This window comes from Scomber scombrus, chromosome 11 (genome assembly GCF_963691925.1).
Source record: "Scomber scombrus chromosome 11, fScoSco1.1, whole genome shotgun sequence".
Classification (NCBI taxonomy): domain Eukaryota; kingdom Metazoa; phylum Chordata; class Actinopteri; order Scombriformes; family Scombridae; genus Scomber; species Scomber scombrus.
Window position 1 is genome coordinate 7261174 of NC_084980.1, and position 20818 is coordinate 7281991.

Genomic DNA, 20818 nt, shown 5'->3' on the forward strand with positions numbered 1-20818 from the left:
ACAGTACAGCTCCCAGTACCTCCCACTCCCACTAATAAGACTGAGGCTGTCCTTACTGTTTAATCCAAGGAACATTGCAAACTTGTATATAGTATAAGGAATTGATGTATATTGTAAATTTAAATAATTACAGATTATTTTAAAGATTATTTGTTGTATATAGTATATTATATTATTTTTATTTTCATCACTTCACCATTACAAGGCTACTGTTGTGTCAATTTTGAATTTCTCCCTAGGGGGATCAATAAAGTATACCTTACTTTACCTTACCTTAAAAGGATTACTTATTTGTATTCATTCATTTACTTTTCATGATTGGGTAAAATATGCAAAGAAACAAAAAATAACACATCCCTTTCTAGTTTTAATGTCACACAAACAAACACGCGCACAAAATAATGTAGGAGTTCACTCACAGCTCTCGAGTTCCTGGCCTCTTTGAGAATTTGTTTTGCCGTCTGCACCTCCTCTCCTTCCTCACTGCCTTTAAGGACACTCACCTGCTGCTGCACCCGCACACACAGACGCTCCATCACCTACACACACACACACACACACACACACACACACACACACACACACACACACACACACACACACACACACACACACACACACACACACACACACACACACACACACACACACACACACACACACACACACACACACACACACACACACACACACACACACACACACACACACACACAGGAGAATAGAAGTACACAATCAGACAAAAAATAAAAAACTGAGACAATACTGTGAAACAAAAAATCTTAACATGTTTAAAATCATGTGCACAAATACAAACACACTTAAACAGGCACATACCTGTTCGGCGGTGCTGGTGACGAGGCCTTGATGCAGCCTGAGAGCCTGCTTCTGAGAGAAACGCTGAGTCTGGTTATTCCTAAGCAGGGCACGCTGGATCTGTCTCACACACACACACACACACGCACACACACACGCACATAGAGGAAAAAACAAACAAGGAGGGAGAGGAGTGGAGATGACAGGTGTTTACAAAGCACAGTGTGCAGAAGACAGGAGACAAGTCCATTTGCATGGTAATAAGGTGACTGGAGAGACAGTTTTGATCCCCAGAAATAAACGGGAAGCCTTTGATTTATTTCTTGACTCAGCAGGTGGAAGCGTTCACTCCTTAATCATCTTATGTAAAGAAAGATGGAATCAAGCATCCCTCAAGGACAAGACAAACAAAAACCTTCACCTAAAATAAAAGCATCAGGCATACTCAATAAGAGCCATAAATGATTCATTAGGCTAGTAGCACTTTTTTTGATGTTAGAAAGAACCTCCAGTGAAAAAATTCTGCTACACTGATATTCAAATAGATGTTTTATAGATATTTTTCTCTGGAGATGTATCAGTAAGTCTCCTTTAGCCTCCGAACTTCTGGCGAGGCGAGATGTTTGTGTGTGATTGACTGACAGCCGAGCCGGCAGGGAAGCAGGGTTTGACATGTAATGTAAACAGTCTTGCTCCGTTAACTGCAGCTTACAAGCCAACTAAGTGACAGACAGCATTTACTCCGGCGAGCAGCAGTAGTGTCGAGGAAACGTGACCACGCCAATCTGTATCTGAAATGACAGAGGCGAGCTTTAAAGCTGTTCAACAGTTGATGAGGTAATTAGCCGTCGCTCCCGCCTAACGATGTTAGCCAGTGTTTCCTTTCTCGTGTGGATGTTTATTTATGCAACAAATGAAGGTGAGAGAAAAGATGGGTCCAAAAAAGAACAGACAGTGCTGTTTAAAAACTAATGTTTGCACACAGTCTGTGCCTGCGTCATAGCTTGTAAGTGAATGTCACTGTTAGGTCAATAAGAGAAAAGCGATGGTTACCACTTAATGTAAATGTGACTTAAAATATAATATTTTTATTGGCTTATATGCAAACAAATCATCATCTATTTAGAAATCTAACCACCACCTGATATATGCATATATAAGGGGGCACCAATACAAGAAGAAACAATAAAAAAAATATGAATGTCTGACTATGTGTACTGACTGTCCTTACAGCACATCTGAAAGGTAATTGGAAGAACACTGTGTACCTCCATTGAGGGAGGCCCTTAATCCCAAACTGGCACAGTGGAGCTATTCAGTGGCCAATGGATTCAAATAAAAATGTCAATGAAACATCTTTAACAAAGACTTATCCTCTTTTTATACCAAGGAACCACAATTAAACTAAACCTTTTATACTATAAGCATTAGCAGAAGTAGTGAACACAAGTTTATTTGGGGAGGCAACAAACTTTTTTTTTGACTAAATTCAATAATTGTTTGGTCTAATAAATGTCAGAAAAGAGTGGAAAAACATCCATAGCAGTATCCTAAAGTACAAGGTGACATCCACAAATGTCCCAAATCCCAAAGATACTCAGTTGACTTTCATGAGATGGAGTAAAGCAGTAAATACTCACATTTGAAAAGCTTGCTCTGGGTAATGTTTGGTATATTTACTTGAAAAGTGATTTAGGGCATTTTTTAAGAAATTATGCCAGACTGCGCTACACACACGCAGAGGAGAGAAGTCACAGTAGACAGATGGAGCTCTGCATTAACTTTTTGGAAATGTTGAAGTGTCCTCTCATCCGCATGCCAAATTACCTCCTTCACAGCCTTTGGCAGTGGTGCACCCTGTCATTTACAGTAGTTTGGTTGATTTTTCTCCCCAACCGCATTCCACGAAGATCCATCCTACTCTACCTGTGATTGGCTAGTACTGGATACCTTCATTGGTTAGGTTGGTTAGATTTAGGCATGAGGAGTGAGATGGTTAGGGTTAGTTAAAAAGAAAACTAAGAACATTAAAGTAAAGTTTTGGGCATTTCAACCCCCGTGGACAGAAAAGTGGGGTTTTATGGTTTAGAAGGACCGTGCTGTGTGTACTTTATGTCTTGAAAAAGTCAAACGTTAAACCCAAACACAGGAAAACTTAGGATGAATCCCTCAAATGTGCCATGTCCAGGTACGTGAAGCAAGAAAACACCCTCAATGTCTTTGCCACTGCTAAAAATCATGCTACCGAAGCAAGCTATCGCATTGCTCATCGCATTACGAAAGGTGGAACGCTATTCACTGACGCCCAATATATATCTGTAGCTGAAAGATGATGGCTTACCAAACAACAGCAGAAGCTTTGAGAGATGGATGGAAAAGTGGCTGAAAACATAGCGCAGCAGACAGTTGCTTTGAAAGAAGCCACGGTATTAAGCATTACACTTGATGAGAAGATGGATGTGAATGACATACCACGTTTGGTAGTCGTTGCAAGATACTGTGATATGACTTTAAGGGAGGAGTTCTGCTGTTTGAACCCAATGCCCGAAAGAACAAAAGGTGAGGACATAGCCGAAGTTCTTATGGGGCATTTTGAGGAGCAAGGAATTGACATTAGCAAGATTTTTGAAGTGTCAACAGATGGTGCCCCTGTCATGGTTGGGAAACAGAGGAGAGCGGTCACATTGAGGAACAAGTCGGTCACCCCCATCATGAAACTCCACTGCATAATACCCCAAAAAAACCTGTGCAGAGATGTCAAATTCAGATCTTAATGAGGTCATGGGTACAGTGGTGAAGGCTCTTAACTTCGGAGCTAAGCGATCAGCTCTGACACCCCGACAGTTCCAGTCACTGCTCATAAAAACATATCCCTCTCCACTCAACAGTTAGCTGGCTATGCTGTGGAAAAGTTTTGTAGCAGTCTGTCAGCTGCTTTGATGCCATAAAGGCCTTCTTGGCTGAAAACAGCTAAGATTATCCAGAACATGACGACGAGAAATGGGTTGTGAAACTTATGTTTGTCACGGAAACAAGCTCTATCTCCAACTGCAAGGTGCAGGGTAAACCTTTTGGACATGTTCCACACATGGGTGGCTTTTGTTGGAAAGCCAACATTGCTACCTCCACTTTCTGCTACTTATGGGTGTTTTTCATTCTGCACAGCATCAGCACCACTAAAATATGCGAGTTCACAAAAAGTATGAACCCTTGTACTCTTTCATGATCAAAGCTGATAGGTTTGACATGAACATGAACTGGGTTTATCTCTTATAGACTGGCTGGATACTCAGGACATGTTAATATAGCAATTGAGCTGAAGAGGTCAACAGTGTGGGTGACAAAGTTTGTTGACCTACAGAAACAGCTGTAAGCCACATCAGGGCATGATCACAGAGCTAACCTGCTAGATACCTCTAGCGGAGAAGTTCAGCTGCCTCAGGAACATTACACTGGCTTTGCTGACAGTCTTTGCATCGACATATCTCTGTGAGCAAATGTTCTTGTACCTGAACAACATGCTCAGCCTCTCACACAGTCGTTTGACAACCGACAACTCCGAAGCTTGTGTGCAGCTTAAAGTGACTAAGTAAGACCCCTAGATAATGGAGCTCGGCAAAGAAAAACAGGGTCAGGGTTCACATTGACTGGTAGGCATCTGTTTATTTGTAGCAGGCAGGCTTGCATAATAGAGCTCTTTGTCCCTGTCTCCTTTTGTTCCCCTCTCAGATGTGGATGTTTTCATTAAGGATGGCAGCAACTCTTTTATATTTCTCATATTTCTGTTTGTTACACTTAATTCTCCCTCTTTTGACAATTGCTGCCATTGTAACACTTTATAAATCAGGGAATGTCTCTGACAGCAGTATGCTGAAATGAGGTAAAAAACAACTATTTGTCACGGTTATTGCCGATGAACAAGACTGATGGAAGGTTGGTAGGGTTAATAATTTCAACTCAGATGTGGATGTTTTCATAAGGATGGCAGCATTCTTGTATTGTGCTCGTATATTATTATAACGTCCTGATTTTGGGGGAAAAATTTAATTAATATGCTTCTATGTAGGTTGCCTATATGGATGGAATAAAATTATAGACCCATTGGATATTTCGTATGTTCCATCTACCTGGCCAGGGACTACGGGTAGAAAAAAAGCAACTTGCTTAAACCCCGGTCTGCATCTCTCCTTGTTTTATACAGGGTTAATGTTTTATTGTGCACTGCCCCTGTTTAAATGAAAAAAAAATTTAAAAATGTAATTTAATTAATTAATTAATTAATTACATTTTGATATGGTGTCATAATTACACTTAATGTTGACCTTAATGTTAACATGGCACACTGATTAAAAAAGGGCATTTCATAACAAACAAGGTTTTTGATCCCTGCTATCAACTGACTGACTCTGGTATTAAATGACACAAACTGTAGCAGTATGGTGAATTTATGCATAAGCCCTCTCATGTAAACCTGTATGGCATACATCAGGTTGCAGGGTTTCCATGCCAACAATACAGCAATCTATAAAAAATCTCATAATTTCTTATGCACGAGCAAATGAAAGTCATTCATCAAACCCGGGATTCAGTCTGACCTTAATTGTCAGGTAATGCTGTTATTCACCACCTGCGTGTTTATGAGATGATGTGGATAAAAGTGAAAGAACAGTCTGCCTCCTCTCACCTTGGTCAGGGCTTGGTCGATCTTCTCTGGGGCGCTGCGATACGCCTGGGTGACATCGCTGAGGGGGAGGGGCATGTACTGGAGGGTAAAGTTGCTAAAAAGTGAAAGGGGTGGAGAGAAAAGTGAGATTACTTCTGCAATCATCACTGAGAAGAAGTGTGACGTTAATAGGAACAAACACAGCACTTTTTAACAGTTGTGTCAAATTTACTAATATGAAAACAAGCCTGTGTACACACACATCAACATAAATTTCACACTCAAACATATTGGGGAAAAAATAACAGTTTGACTGGCACCTACGTAAGAGGACTGATGAAACGCTGTGTAATAGTAAACACTGTACACTGAGGCTCAGAGATGGTTATCTGCCTTTCGTACGTGTGTGTGTGTGTGTGTGTGTGTGTGTGTGCGTGTGTGTGTGTGTGTGTGTGTGTGTGTGTGTGTGTGTGTGCGTGTGCATGTGCATAACTGATCCAGTTTCATGTGTGCAAGCCCTCTTCAAAAAAAGATTTTTTTTTTTTTTTTTGCCGTGTGTTATGTTAGTCTTACTGCTCCAGCGCTCTCGCCACGTCTTGGAAGCCCGTGGCCGTGGTGTTGTTGCGGTCCCACGTCACACTCCTGAAGAGGGATCAAACCAGCGGGAAATAGGGAGAGACAGGCACAGAGGAGGAAGAAGAAGATCAGTCGCCTTTCTAAAGCTTTTGACACAACCGCATCTACACACACACACACACACACACACACACACACACACACGCACATACACACATGTGCGGGGCATAGTATCACAGTTACAGTACAGAAGGGTTTGCTGAGACATTTGTCAGGACTTTCATTCGCTACATGCATACCCTGCACCCATATCACGCAATTAGGAATGCATGAACAACTGCCATGCGGCTAATGAGCTTCTGTTATTTCACAGTGCAGATTCGCCACCTACACTCCACACTGTCGAACTCCTGTTTTCTTTTTTTTCCGCTATCATTTATACAACAATTTCAGACCCTCTTCTCTTTTATCCGTGTTCCTCCTCCTCCATCTCCATTTTCCCCAAACTCATCTCTGTCCTAGAAATTCAAAAGTAAAAAATCCAAATCTCCCTCTCAGAGGGTGGTCTCGCTCTCTAGTCCCCTCCGCAACATCCACCCTCTCTTTCTCCCATCCATACCCAACCACTCCCTCATCCTAAGACTTCCATCTGTCTTCTGCCCTCCTTTTCCCTCACTCTCTCTGCTTGTCTTTTTTCCACCTATTCCTTTCCATTCCTCCACCCCCGAAAAACCTCAGAAAACATCAATATTTCTTCACTGACTCCTATATTTTTCCTCACTGATGTTATACAATACATGTATGCCTGAAGGCCATTCCTTTCTATACCTCATCCCCTGTTTTCCCTCCCTCCCTCCCTCCCTCCCTCCCTCCCTCCCAGGGATTCGCCTCGCCATCCCTCCGACTTCTCACTATTCAGTCTTACCTTCTTATCTCCTTGCAAGGTTTCTCTCCCTTTCCTCCCCTCCACCCATCCTTGAAGCGCAGCGCTGAACTCACTGTTCCGCCTCTTAGCAACCTCTCCTGTAACCATACCTAACATGTTAATTTTTTCTCTGACCCTATTCTTTCATCTGTCTCTAAAACCTCTTTCGTTCCTGCTTTGCTCCTCCTCTCCTTCTCTCCTCTGATCTGCTAAGGAAATCCCTCCGTTCCTGCCTGTTAAAACATGCATATGGACACTTAAGGTGCGCACCTGAGTGTTGTATTTATCTGCAGGGCCTTGCTGAGCATCTTGGCCCCGGAATCCTCCAGGGCGTTGCCACTCAGGTCCACCTTTCGTAGGCAGGCGTTGGAGCCCAGGGCGTTGACCAGCACCGTGCCCCGCTGGCGAAGCCTCGAGTCAGCCAGGGAGAGAGACTGCAGGGCCTGGAGGTTGCAGGGTGAGAGTGCAAAAGGAGCAAGAGTTTGACAGTAAGAAACTTGATGGGTAAAAAAGACGTGAGAAGCAGATAGAGAAGTTTAGATAAGTGAGGAAAACAAAAAAAATCTTCTATGTATCCTGGTTAGATTACCGGTATGGCTCATTCTTGGGAACCTGGGAATTTAGAGTATATTATGATGATTATAAAATATGTGATTATGTGGATTATGTGCAGCACGGATACGCTGCAGTTTAATCACTTATTGTTTTTGTTTTTTTTGCTTACCCAGAGAGATTTAATGCATAATAATCAGCTGCTTACTTGCTCATCATCCCAGTTTTTTATTTTTTTTGTCCATTGTCTTTTACCAGAAGCAATTCTTCAGCACTGCTCGTTGCAAGACAATGTCATCCACTGTAAACTGCTGTGAACTGTGTCTTCTTGCAAGAGGATGTATTACAGTATTCAAATATTGGGTATCTTTTAGTGGAAATCAACAAAAAAACAACAACATACAAATGATGAGCCTTTGAGCCTCATTGAGCCTTAATTATAAGTTTTGGTACTACACTTAACACTGGTTTGTTTGTGGTTAGGCTTTAGTCTCATCACATTTTTGAATTTTTAAAATATTTAATATGAGCACCAAGAGATTTTTAGCTGCACTCAATATCCAATAACCAAGTCCATAGACTTTGCTGGGTTTGAAGGTATAGCATGACATTTCATTAAAGAGGCTTGTATCATTCAAGAGAGTTAGATGAAAAAATCGAATATTCTCAAGTGTCTGTTCAACAGGCGGAAACAGTTACTTATCGTTGCATCAGTTCAGAGTTTGGGTTAGAACTCTAAGTACACAGGATGTGATTTAGTGATATTTAAAGTTGCTTGTGGGCTGATTTTTTTTTTTTTTAAACCTTTGGACAAAGCCAGACTTGCCAGACTTAAATAAAGATCCTTATTGAAAAATTCCAAACAGTCCCAAAGTGCAAACATTCACTTTTTTTTTTACAAAGTTCACGATTGACAAAAACCCCAAAAACATTACATGAGTTACTAAACGCAAATACAATGAATAAAATACAATGCTGTGTAATAAAGTGCAGTGACTTCCTGCTTCCACTCTTACACTGAGCAAAAGGTAATAATTTCTTGGCAGTTTTCATTTTCTCACTTTAGATGCCAGCAGCCATGTGTGACTCACATACAGAAGCCATTAGACATGTCAACATCCATAGCACAAGACAATAGTCAGTTGACATGGTGTATAGACAGACAAATGCACCTACACTATGCACTACAGACTGGCCACTGCCATTAATCATCAGGTATGTCAACTCTTTCTAAAACTGTCATATTTGTATTTTTAGTTCTTCAAGTGTTTTATGTGTGTTGATGAACTGTTTATATGTACTTCGGTTAGCAAATACGCTCACCTAAAATCGCCCCTTAAGGGATGAATAAAGTATTCATTTTAATTGAACTGAGTGTTAGCATGGGGCACTGCTCTGCGTGAGATGATTTTGATGTTTGTGTTGTTTACTGGCCAATCTCTGAAACACTACGTGATTCTGTGAAACTTAAAAATGAACAACCATCTGTGTTTGCACTCAGGCATCAGTCCCTACTCAGTGCAAGAGCATAATTTTGAGCTATCACCATCAACAGTGGTAAATAATTGAGTAAGCTACTTGTCATGCTGGATTTGCAGAGCGGAGAGCAAAGGAAGCCCCAGGAGCCTTGAGAATAAACTGAGACCAAATGAATCACTCGCCAGGCCCATAGACACCATGACTCGTGTGCATGTTTGCACCTCATGTGTGCTCGAGGTGGGAGACTGAGCTTAAATGCACTGAATAAGGACAAAAGAAACGAAACTGTGAAAAGTGTGTGTTTTTGTGCACACGTGGAAAATGTGTGTGGCATGTGAAGGCATGTGTAGGCGAGTATCTGCGCATAATACCATAGCGGATTTGTGTGTGTGCGTGTGTACAATATATTACATAATCCAACTCACACACTCTTCCTCTTGCACCAAATGAACTACTTTCTGCAGAATTTCCTCCAACACCCTGAGGAGAAAGAAAGAAGAGGGAAAACATTCATCATCAGTATCATCCTCACAACCATCTGTATTGCTGGTTCCCCATGTGGTCTGTACCTGCCCTTGATGTTGAAGTTCTTGCCAATCATCAGGTGTTTGAGGGAGGGGTGCCTGGAGAAAGCTGGAATGACAGCCAGCAAGTCAGCATCCAAACCTGCGAACAACACAACACACATTATTATTAATAATAAGAGTACAAATGCAACACAAGCAATACCACGCTGTACGGGGTCCTTAGTGATAACCCTTGTTCAAGTAGATATTTAATTACATCTTTGTAAGTACTGATCACACAAGAGAACAGGCATGCATTTTTCATGCTGCTTCGACATAAATTAAAATAAATCCTGAACATAAGACAACAAGACAAGATATTAAATAAAGTGTTATACTGGAATAAGTGATATTTTCCTACAATTTTTTTTTACCATGTGCTAATATTTCTGGCATACAAAATTCTGTATTTGTCTCATCATCTGTTTTGGAACAAAATCATGCTGCCCACTGAAATTCCAAAATACTCCCAATTAACCCGCACTCCCACCCACTCATGTTTTCTAAAGGATGGAAGATGCTGCTAAGAGGGAATGGTTACCATGGCAAGATATTTTTTGCAAGAAAAACAAGCATACCTCATTCAGAGAGCAGAAAAAAAATGTGGATTTTCTTTTACTATATGTAAAAGATGATGGTAATATGCATATTTATTTATATGCATAATATGAAGAACCTGTCAACTGCTTCTGACATTACTACTGATCTTATTAAACTAATAGCTGGCCTCATGCCTGTTCAGGCCGAATGCTGTGGTGATACCATTTGCTATGCCTTAGTGTTTTTTGCTGTTTTTGAGCACTTGTAGAATAATACTGCATGTCATTTATAGTCTGAAAATGAAATTTGATAGTTAAAAGTCCCTGTCCACCCACACCAGTGTGTTCAGTCACGAAGCAATTAGACGTCTGGCTAGGCTGAATACAGGAGGAGCTACGCTTGGAATTACATGTCATCAAACTCAATGGATCAATTACAATGATAACAGGTGCAACAAAACAAACAGGAGTGGGAGGAAGTTGTCAATTGAATCCAGTTTGTACACACCCACAAAGCCCACAGAGGAGGTCTAATCAGACACCATAAGTGAGAACACCTGTGTGGGGAGTATGGATGTTTAGGGGCTTTAAATATTGAGTGTTAGCAAGCTACAGTATAGTTTCTTGTCTGAGCTGGTTTCAATATGTTGGATGAAGGTCACCCATGACTTTAAAGGATTTGAATAAAGAATTCACTGTAAAATGAGTCTAAGTTACAGTAAAGCATACTTAATGAGAGTTTAAAAGTAAGATGACATGATGGTAAAAGAAAATCCTTGTTGTATGAGCGAACACAAGAGCTGAAAATGTTTGTTTTTTTGTTGCTGTTTTATTTCTTTTAATTATTTTTAGCCATGCAGCCTAAGAAATGGCAATGTCACTCTGATAAACTAAGTTGGTAACATGGTCAACATTATAGGTTACCTGATAAACATATGCAAGTTAGCATTGTAATTGTGAGAATGATAGTACGCTGACATCAGCATTTAGCTAGCGTAGCTGTATACACTAAATCTAGCCACTTTTGATATATTTCAAACAGTTAGTTAACCCTTATTTAACGTGAAAGTTGTTGCTTGTAAAGACGACTGACATTATAACAATTCGTCCATCAGTTCTTCGAAGCATTTAACCTCTTAGTATCATTGTTTTGGTTTTACAGGCTTGAGGAAAGTTAGCTAACAGCTTAGCAGAAGAAAATAGAACATTTAGCAAGCTAAATCCCAAGATATTTCAAGTTCAAATAAATGCTTGTGTTGCTGTTCAACTACACAGCTGTTGCTAACTGGGGGTCAGCTCTATGTTCCCACAGCTCTATGTTCCCACATTACTTAGACTTTTACTTTTTTTCAAAATTAGGCCCTATGTTCCCACAGCTTTATGTTCCCAAAGCCCTATGTTCCCACATTTCTAGCTTTCTTTTCAAAATTAGGCCCTATGTTCCCACAGCCCTAGGTTCCCACAGCCCTATGTTCCCACAGCTCTATGTTCCCACAGCCCTATGTTCCCACATGTCTAGCTTTCTTTTCAAAATTAGGCCCTATGTTCCCACAGCCCTAGGTTCCCACAGCCCTATGTTCCCACAGCCCTATGTTCCCACAGCTCTATGTTCCCACAGCCCAATGTTCCCACATTTCTAACTTTTTTTTTCTTCCAAAATTAGGCCCTATGTTCCCACAGGGTTAGGGTTAAGGTTATATTTTACAACTGCATCTATAACATTCACCCTCGAAAATTTTCCCCACACTCGTCCGGGTCTACGGCACGTGAATCTTTATGGCCCAAGTGGAAAACAAACCCCAGTCTCCAGCATGATAGTCGGGCATCAGCAGATTGGATAGAACTTCAACATTTACATTTTTTAAATTTGTGAAATTTGAAAATTCGGCTCCATAAGTCCCTGGCTCAAAGCCCATGCGCCGTGCCGTATCAGATGGATTGGTCAACCCAATGAGGAGAAAAGCCTGGTCTACCTGATCTTGCGAGCGCAAAAAGAAGGCCCAATCAGGACAGCGTTGTGCCCGCCCCAGTGCTTAATTTGTAAATTATTGCTCATGAGGGACTTTCACTCGTAGCCTTACAGAGGTACCAGCACACCCCACATGTCTGTGGCTGTGGGAAAATAGGGTCTAAATTTTAATATTCTCTTAGAAACGTGGGAACATAGAGCTGTGGGAACATAGGACCTAAATTTGAATAATCTCTTAGAAATGTGGGAACATAGAGCTGTGGGAACATAGGGCCTAAATTTAAATAATTTCTTAGAAACGTGGGAACATAGAGCTGTGGGAACATAGGTGCTGTGGGTACATAGAGCTGTGGGAACATAGCGCGGTGGGAACACACACTAACTAACTACTAACACGTTAGCCATATAATCTTTATAAATGTGATAATATGTTAGACTAGTGCTATTTAGCTTGTTCCAAAGTTCAAAGTGACAAACAATTAAGCTATTAAAGTAAATAAAGTAAGTAAGTAAAGTAAAGTATGAGTGTTTAAAATACATTAAAATGTCCAAAAGGACTTGCTGACGGCACCTGCATGATGGACAGCATCAAAAGGAATTTCAATTATTATAAATGTATGTTAAATCCGAATTCTACCCATGTTTACAAAATATATAACAATCAAAATATCCCCTGTTAGGTCTGTGTGCAGGACGTGTTTGGGGCGTGTCTCATACCATTGTCAGAGATGTCTAAAGTCCCCACACATGACACCCGAGGAAACAGCTCCTGAATCACGCCGGCACCTGCTGACCTCAGCTGTCAGAGGGAAACGGAGAGAAGTCGAACATGAGGGGATTGCCACAAGTGCTAATCTATAAAGAGATGAATGAATATACCCACAGCAGTGCCGACTGACAGAGCGTACCTCACAGCTGCTGATGTCCAGATGTAAATCGGTGATATGAGGGTTATTGGACAGACCAAGGAACAGAGCCCTGAAGAAAAACACAGGCATGGGATGAGAAAAGAGACACAGAACAGGGGGGAATTCAGATGCAACAATAGAGGCAAAAAAAAGAGGAAAGGAAGAGATTAATGGAAATGCAGATAAGGCAGGAGAGAAGTGAGCAGAGTGATAGGTAAAGCAGATTAAAGAAATGGGGGAGAAACAGATGGCAATTAATGAACAAAGGCAAAAGCAAAATGACAGTGAACAAAACAGCAAGAAACATCATACCCACATAAATCCAATTGCTGCTTTTTCCTCTTTCTAACAACCTGAACGGATCATACGAAACCTCCCCCTCCCCGCCGTACCACCACCACCCTGCCCTGCATACTCAGTCCTCCGCACACCTAAAAGTTTTAGAGCCATCTTAAAGGATTTAGACTAAAGTAGCTTAAAAAGAAGATTCGTAGCTCAAGCAGAAATCACCTAAAGACTTTCAATATTCGTTCAAGAAAAGTGGCCAATTGTTGCTGATGCACACACACATAGACAAAGCCCAGCTGGATGCAGAAGGAAAACTGCATTTGCACATCAAGGCTCTGCTGGAGGTTGTTCTTGTGCAATGAATACACATTGAAGAGTTATGCACCATGAGGAGGTAATGAGGAGGTGTGGGAGTCCCCTCCATCCATTTTGGCTGAGATCCATCATGCAGCACACATCTCAATAGTTGGCAGTATGCTTTGTTTACTTCGCTATTGATTATGTGGTGAGGATTTTTTTAATTTTATTTTTTTGGCTATGTGAAAATCACAGCAGGCTGCACACCTAACAGAGAAATTGTAATATAGAAATTCTCAATTTATCCCCATAGGGAGACCCACTTTTCACATGGCTGCACACTGAGCTGATTTAACTACGTATGTCCTGGAAGACACGTCAGCACAGTGGACACCGGCCAAAACGGGGGCTTCAATCTGTGTCCTCTGATTGAAGGCCAGTCAGCTGATATAATAGAAAATGGCTGAACCGTCAAGGAAAAGTGTTTAAAAACCTAACGCGAGCCTTGATGATAAGATCTCACTGATGATTTGGATGCAAACTAACGCCCCATATGGTGGGAGCTATTTTGGTATCCAAGTCCGAGATAATTAAAATAGAAACACGTCATCCTTGCGTGCTGAGTGGTTCTGCTGGTACTGATGCTGGTGGATTATATCACTGACCTCTCAACACATGAATAACACACGTGGGTTTTTTCACTTTAAGAAACTCCTCTTTAACTATTTTCCGAATATTGGATATAAGACCTAAAAAAAAGTCTTCTTGTGCACAATTTGCCCAGCGCTTTAAGCTAAAGTACCTTACAGCGTCATGAGTGGATATATTTTTAGCACTAGTGGCCCCAGTGGGAATTCATCATCCGTCACCACTCTTAAGCCCTGAACTTTGACTAAACACTGTCAGCAAGGCAAACGCTTGTTGACACAAAGCGGCGGTATCAGTCAAAACTGGTGGTAACGCACTCAAAAGAGGTGTGGAGTTAAAAATATTGAGCCACACGGGTTGTCATATCAGCTACTTATATCACGAACCTCTATCGGAGTTTTACTTCACCATCCTCCACATAAAACCAGCCGCATTTATCTGAGCATACAGCTGCTAGACTGTAATCTGAGGGGAAACACTGGCTCGAATATTGAAAAATAAGGTAACATGTCTAATACAGTACACCAGCAAACTGGCTTGTATACAGCATTTCCTTTCTTAAGTGGATTATTTTATGGATTCCGTTTACTCCTACAGTGTGTGAAATTCATTAGAGAAATGCTTGGGGATGCATTGTAACAATTCAATAAAAGCAATAGGTTCACTCAGCTTATAATTCCAAAGCCTGTGTAATATTCCTTTATTTTTCCAATTAGGATTTTGGTTGTTTCTGGAGGGATTTTGTGACTTTATCGTGACCTTTTTATATTTTACATCCATGTCTAATGCACTATAAATTAAATTTCACAATTTTCCTATAGTAACATGTTATTTGTTATTCAATCAGTGCTGTATAGTAGTTGTATAATAACCTACTTTCTATTGTAGCTACTCAACAGTGAATTTATGGTATCTTCCTTACATAACTTCAGTATAATATAACAGGAACAGTTTAATATGTATATTAGTGCATCCTCTTGGAATTTTATTTTGCCAACTCAGTTCGTGCATTGTGTCCAGAAGCTCTCTAAATGAGGGGTAAGAGACTTTGCCCGCCAGCTGGCTGTAACAAGTGTTGATACACTAGTCAGGGCTGAACGTTGTCAGTGGAATATTCATAGCACAGACACATGGGGAACGGTAAAGTATGTCGCCAAAATATACATAAGATTTGGCTACCACATGACTTGAAAACAGCACAGAGGGGTTTTCAGTCAATTGTGATGATTAATTCCCGTCAATCTAGACGTCTCACTGACAGTAAAAAGGGACACAGACATGCACGTTTCTAGGTCTATATTTATATTCAGTGGCTCTACTGGAATATCTCTGCATGATGTGCAGTTCAAAAAACTCTTTTTTTTTTATCTCATACTGGCTCTTTGTGCAGCCCCTCAGTTCAGCCTCTGTCTGAAAAAAGCTGTTTTAAGACAGGGTGACCCCACTCTCTTCTGACTGGCCGGCTACTGAAAGCTGCCCGTCAGCAGACTGGCGCTTTGTTGATTTGATTATATGTGCACCATGCACTGAAACTGATTTATTTCCCTTGTTAAAACACAAACCTTTTCTTTCCACAGGTCACTTCCTCTGTTAAAACTGGCCTACTGTATAGAAGGACATCCGTGTGTATTTTAACAATGCATTTATACAGTAAAGGGTGTTTATGCTGTAGCTGGATTTAAGAGATGCATTTTGTGAGCAGTGCAGCCATATGCATCTGTTATTACCCCCCGATGTGATAAAACAGGGTTTTAATACAGCTTAGGTGCATTTACATATGATTTTATTCTTTTTTGCTGTATAAAATTACAAGTTTACCACCCTAGATACAAGTTAATGGCAAATGCAAAAGGGGTCAAATTAAATGAGGCTAAGCTGTAGAGCCAAGATGTACTGCTGCTCCCCTTTCATCCCTTCGCGGTTTAGACTTTACAAGCGATTTGCTTCTCAGACATGCCCAAAGATCTTCAGGGTTTCAAAGGTCCTTATAAATCCTCGCCTGTGACAGTGACTCACCTCAGTGAATCAGGAGGGACCTTCATACAGGCCAGGCTGACATGGGTCAGGCTGAATGCGGAGCTGAAGAACTGGCGGAAAGTTGGCAGAGAATCTCTCGCTTTCCTTGAGAAGAAAGAGAACATAAAAGTGTTAGAAATGCGCAAAAAAAAAAAGGGGGGGGGGGGGGGAGCAGGACAGCGAGCATTACAGATGAATCACAATCAGGCAGTTAGATTTAAATGAGGAGAGAACGACGAGAGCAGATAGGAGACAGATTGAGACGAGAGAGGGGATGACAGAAGGATGCGACACTGATAGAGTGTAACCAACAACAAAAAAAGTTTGCAGCAGACGAGAAGAGAAGTGACAGAGGGAACAAAACAATGGGAGCTAGGCGAAATAAAAGAGAAAGAAGAAGGCTCAAGCAGACAGATGCTGGCTGTGACATTTGGGTCAGTATTATATCAACCAGACAATGAGAAAAAGGTGAGCTTGGCATTAATTACTGCCACCGATTTAAAGGTATCACTGACCAATTATCCAGCCATCTGCTTTGTATCTACAGCACATTAGCCTGTCATCAGAGGAAGGACAGATCGCAGATAGAAAGTATGTCGGTGTGTATGTTCAACATCCCGCTGAGTGAGAACACTTAAGGGAACTATTCCCAGCATTCACAGGATTGATGTAGTGCACCGGTTCAGATCTGTGTTTAGAGCCTGTCAAAGCAGCCAATCTGCCATTGGGGGGGGGGGGGGGGGGGGGGGGGGGGGAGGGCACGTCTGGAGACAGCAGGAGAGACTGATGAGAAGCATGGGAGAGAGAGAGTAAGAGGAGGAGAAGAGAGAGATAGATGGAATACGAATGTATCTTCCTGGAAGATGAGGTTTTGTTTTTTCTGGGAAAAGATTACCTGCTACCTCTGCTTAGGCAGTTAATATGTTGTTGACTTGTGCAGAGAAGAGGACTTTTTTTTTGTTTGTTACTGCTCTATTTTTTCCACCCTCATTCTGACTATTGTTTTCAGTAATGAGGCATTTTATACACAGGGGCACAGACTACCACACACACAGAAACACACACACACAGGGTTTGAAACTATTTTGCAGCTCACCAGCCGCATTAGTCATCAGATTTAACACCGAGTATCTTTAAAGTAAAGCATTAAAGGAATAGTTTCATGTTTTTCGCTTTCTCACTGAGAGTCAGATAAGAAGATTGATATCATTCTCTCATATCTCAATATTAACCCTTAGATCGTGTTCAGGGTCTAATTTTACCCATTTTTTCATTTGAGAGAAGGAAAAAAAACCTTAAAAAAATGTCATTTTAGCCAGAAATGTGATGCGTTATCCCAATGTGACCCCAAATTAAACAAAAATGGAAATATTTCAACTTTCTAAAAATGTTTCGTGCAGTTGATACACATTTTGGTTGAGTGTTCGGCTATCATTTATTCCAAAAATTCAAAAACTACCATTCAAAAATACTGTTTATTCACCATTCATCATCATCATTTATTGAGAGTGTTATGTTCTCCAGTGTTATATAACATTGGACCATTTTCTACATTAACAAAAAGCATAAAAACTAAAGAATACACTCTCTCTGCTCTCTGAAAGCTTCATTAAAGGATTAATCACCAATTTATTAATGACTGATGAGGTATTCATGAATGATTCGTGGTTCAGAAATTATATATAATTATGGGGGGATACTTTGAAATAGCTGAATATGAACTGGATTTAAGGGTTAAATATAAAGCTGCAGGCAGTCTGACCGTAAAATCTGCCTTACAGCACCTGTAAAGTTCACTAATTGACATGTTAAATCTTGTCTGTTTAATCCACAGTCAGTTTCTGTCCATGAGGATGATGCGTCTGCTACATCACTGACACTGTGACCTTTACTACTTTAAATCCCGCTATTTCGACTCCTCATTTGCTTTCAGGACTTCCTCTTCAGCTGACCTCAGTAGTTTCAAAGACGCCTCGAATTCTGCTGAAACCCGAACCTGCTTCATCCCCTCAACGTCAACCGACACTTCCACTCACACTTAACTCGCATTTAAACTCTTCTTGACACTTAAACTAAGCTCAGTGTTTCAGCTTTAACTGACACTTAAACGTCTTTGCCAAGACAGTATTAAACTGTTTCAAATATTTCAGAATTGTGTAGTTTTACATCTTTTTTTCTTTCTATTGCTGTAAAATCCATTAACTGCGGATATGGTTGCGTGAAGCAGTGTCTTTCATTCAATATGGAGAGACACATCATTAGACATTAGAGGGAAAAAAAAAACCTGATCTGAGAAGTATCTCCATTAATGCAAATTCAGCCTAAAAAGGACACATCAGCATCGGTCTGAACCTCCGGGACAACATAACTGCAAAGCTGCTCTGCACTCTCATCACCGGTCAGCTAAGCCCATATTGTCATGTGCCCATGTGTTTGGCACAGCTGTTTAATAGGTATGGGAGCTGTAATTTGACTGGCCGGGAATATAATAACCAATCGCTACACCTCTCCAATTCCTGTTCCACTTCACTGAATTCTTCTGTGCAAGTACAATTTTCGTGTGCAGGACCCGGCGCTTCATACTGATTGCTGTGATTGCACTGTTAAAGTAGAATTTAACTAGGCGCTCAACCAAAATGGGATGTATGTTTATCTTTGAAACTTTAACAAAATTACCTGTCACAAATCTTTTTTTAATTTATTTTTTATTTGCCGGATTCTCATTTCAAGCCCCGCATACACACAGTAATCTCTGACACTCACTCTATTCCTTGCACAACATTAATTTTGCCCAGTAATTAGGCAAATATGCGGTTGACCGAGTCACATATATTTCAAACTGCTGCCACATTCACCCTACATACTGTACATAAAACCATGTTAGCTTAGTCGGAAGAGGAAGGGAATAAAAAGTAAATGAGTGTCAGTGAGATAAGAGGCGAGAAAAAGTGTCGTGAAATCAAGTTAGGAAGGGTAATAAAAGGAAAAGGTCACAATGGTGAGAGTGATGGCGGGAGTGTGAAAAAAAGAAGATGAAGACATTAAGATAGTGGTGAAGGAAAAGCAGGCAAGCTGTATTACAAGCCCCCACCCCCCCGTCATTGCTATTGTGATAACCTCACAGTGTGTGGAACGCCAGCTCTTCTTTGACCCATTTGTAATGATTAGCATACAGCCTGTCAAGACTCTGCAGATACAGAATGGCTCCTGTCGCATAAGCAGACACAGTGTCACTGTCTCTCTCGCAAAACACCCTCCAGAGAGCTGTATCAGCAACTTGTTACCGCGCGTGTGTGTGTGTTCATTGTTTCACAGAAAGTGTCACATCTGGGGGTGTGCGTGCGTGTCACTACTGTGCTTATGCGTGAAGGGTGAAGAAGGGGGTCTGAGGCCGCCCGTTTCATATTCATGAGTGGCAGCCGGGTGGTTCTTATCAGCTCGGTTCAGCTTTGTGGCTCTGAGTTGTCGCCGCGACAACCGCGGCGGTCTGACCGGCGGCACTGAGCCACTGTGCATTTAATAGCGGAGGACCACACAGCACAGCTGGCAGGAGGTGGTATAAACTATGAGCAGTAGGGGAGGGGTGGGGGTGAGGAGGTGAGGAAAGGTGATGGGGAAGAGAGGATGGGGGGGTGAAGGTGAAGGATGTGGAGAGGGAGGAGGAGTGATGAAAAGCGGAGTGCATATAAGTAGAGAATGAAGGGAGTAAAGAGGATGAGCGTGGAGGCAGGAGAGGGAGGAATTAAGTGAGGGAGGAAAGATAAAAAAATAAAAAAATAAAAAGCAGACAGAGGAGATGGATGGAGCATGGGTGTCACCAGTAAAAGGAAGGAGGGGTGAGAGGGAGCTACTGGGAATTTCAATCCTCTTATTAGAAGGCAGGTAGAGTTATACGTCCAAGAGCGAGAATTCACATCAGAAAAAGAAGGAGGAAGAGGAGGGAGGTGCTGCTAGATTTGATACAAAACAAAAAAGTAACAAGATGGATAGATTTAGAGATACAGTAGATACTAAGATACAGACAGGGAGAAAAGAGAGGGGGAAAAAATGCAAGCGTGGGAGCCTTGGGGATTTGGAACAATAATTCCTGTCTAAAATTAGTCTCATTTTTCACCAACTTCTTTCTCTGTAATGCTGTAATGTAATATGCTGAGCAGGGAAGCTCCTGGGTTCCTGGGGGACATGAAATGATGAGAGGCAGAGCTGCTTGTGCCTGCTAGCTAGGTAAACACGGACAAGCACGCACACACACACACACACACACACACATATTCTAACACACACACACACACATAAAGAAAAAGACTTGCAGGCAAGTATACAAGCGCTTGACAGACAGAAGACTTGTAAGCAAACAGAGACATGTGTACGTTAAAGATGGAAATAGATTCTACACACACACACACACACACACAGAACAAACGGGGGCGGGGCGAGCCCAGCGCGCATGCTAATTTGCTCAGTGAGGTCCGAGGCGAAACACTAATGTACGGAGGAAAAAATAAATGATGATGCTCGCTCTGCTCCATGACTACTGACTGGAAATTCTCCAGAGTTGTTTGGCTGAGTCAGAAGA

The 20818-nt window shown here is 41.3% G+C and overlaps 1 protein-coding gene across 1 annotated transcript in view; it reads right to left on the reverse strand.

Moving 5' to 3' along the window:
• LOC133990744 (capping protein, Arp2/3 and myosin-I linker protein 3-like) overlaps positions 1-20818 on the reverse strand; it is a 98584-nt gene that overhangs the window by 36051 nt on the left and 41715 nt on the right. Inside the window, exons 16-25 of the mRNA XM_062429146.1 lie at positions 16243-16347; positions 12994-13063; positions 12803-12884; positions 9581-9677; positions 9437-9491; positions 7251-7423; positions 6053-6121; positions 5501-5594; positions 838-936; positions 420-539 (exon numbers count right to left, since the gene is read on the reverse strand). Coding sequence (XP_062285130.1) covers positions 420-539; positions 838-936; positions 5501-5594; positions 6053-6121; positions 7251-7423; positions 9437-9491; positions 9581-9677; positions 12803-12884; positions 12994-13063; positions 16243-16347 — 964 coding nt within the window. The remainder of the gene's footprint in view (positions 1-419; positions 540-837; positions 937-5500; positions 5595-6052; positions 6122-7250; positions 7424-9436; positions 9492-9580; positions 9678-12802; positions 12885-12993; positions 13064-16242; positions 16348-20818) is intronic.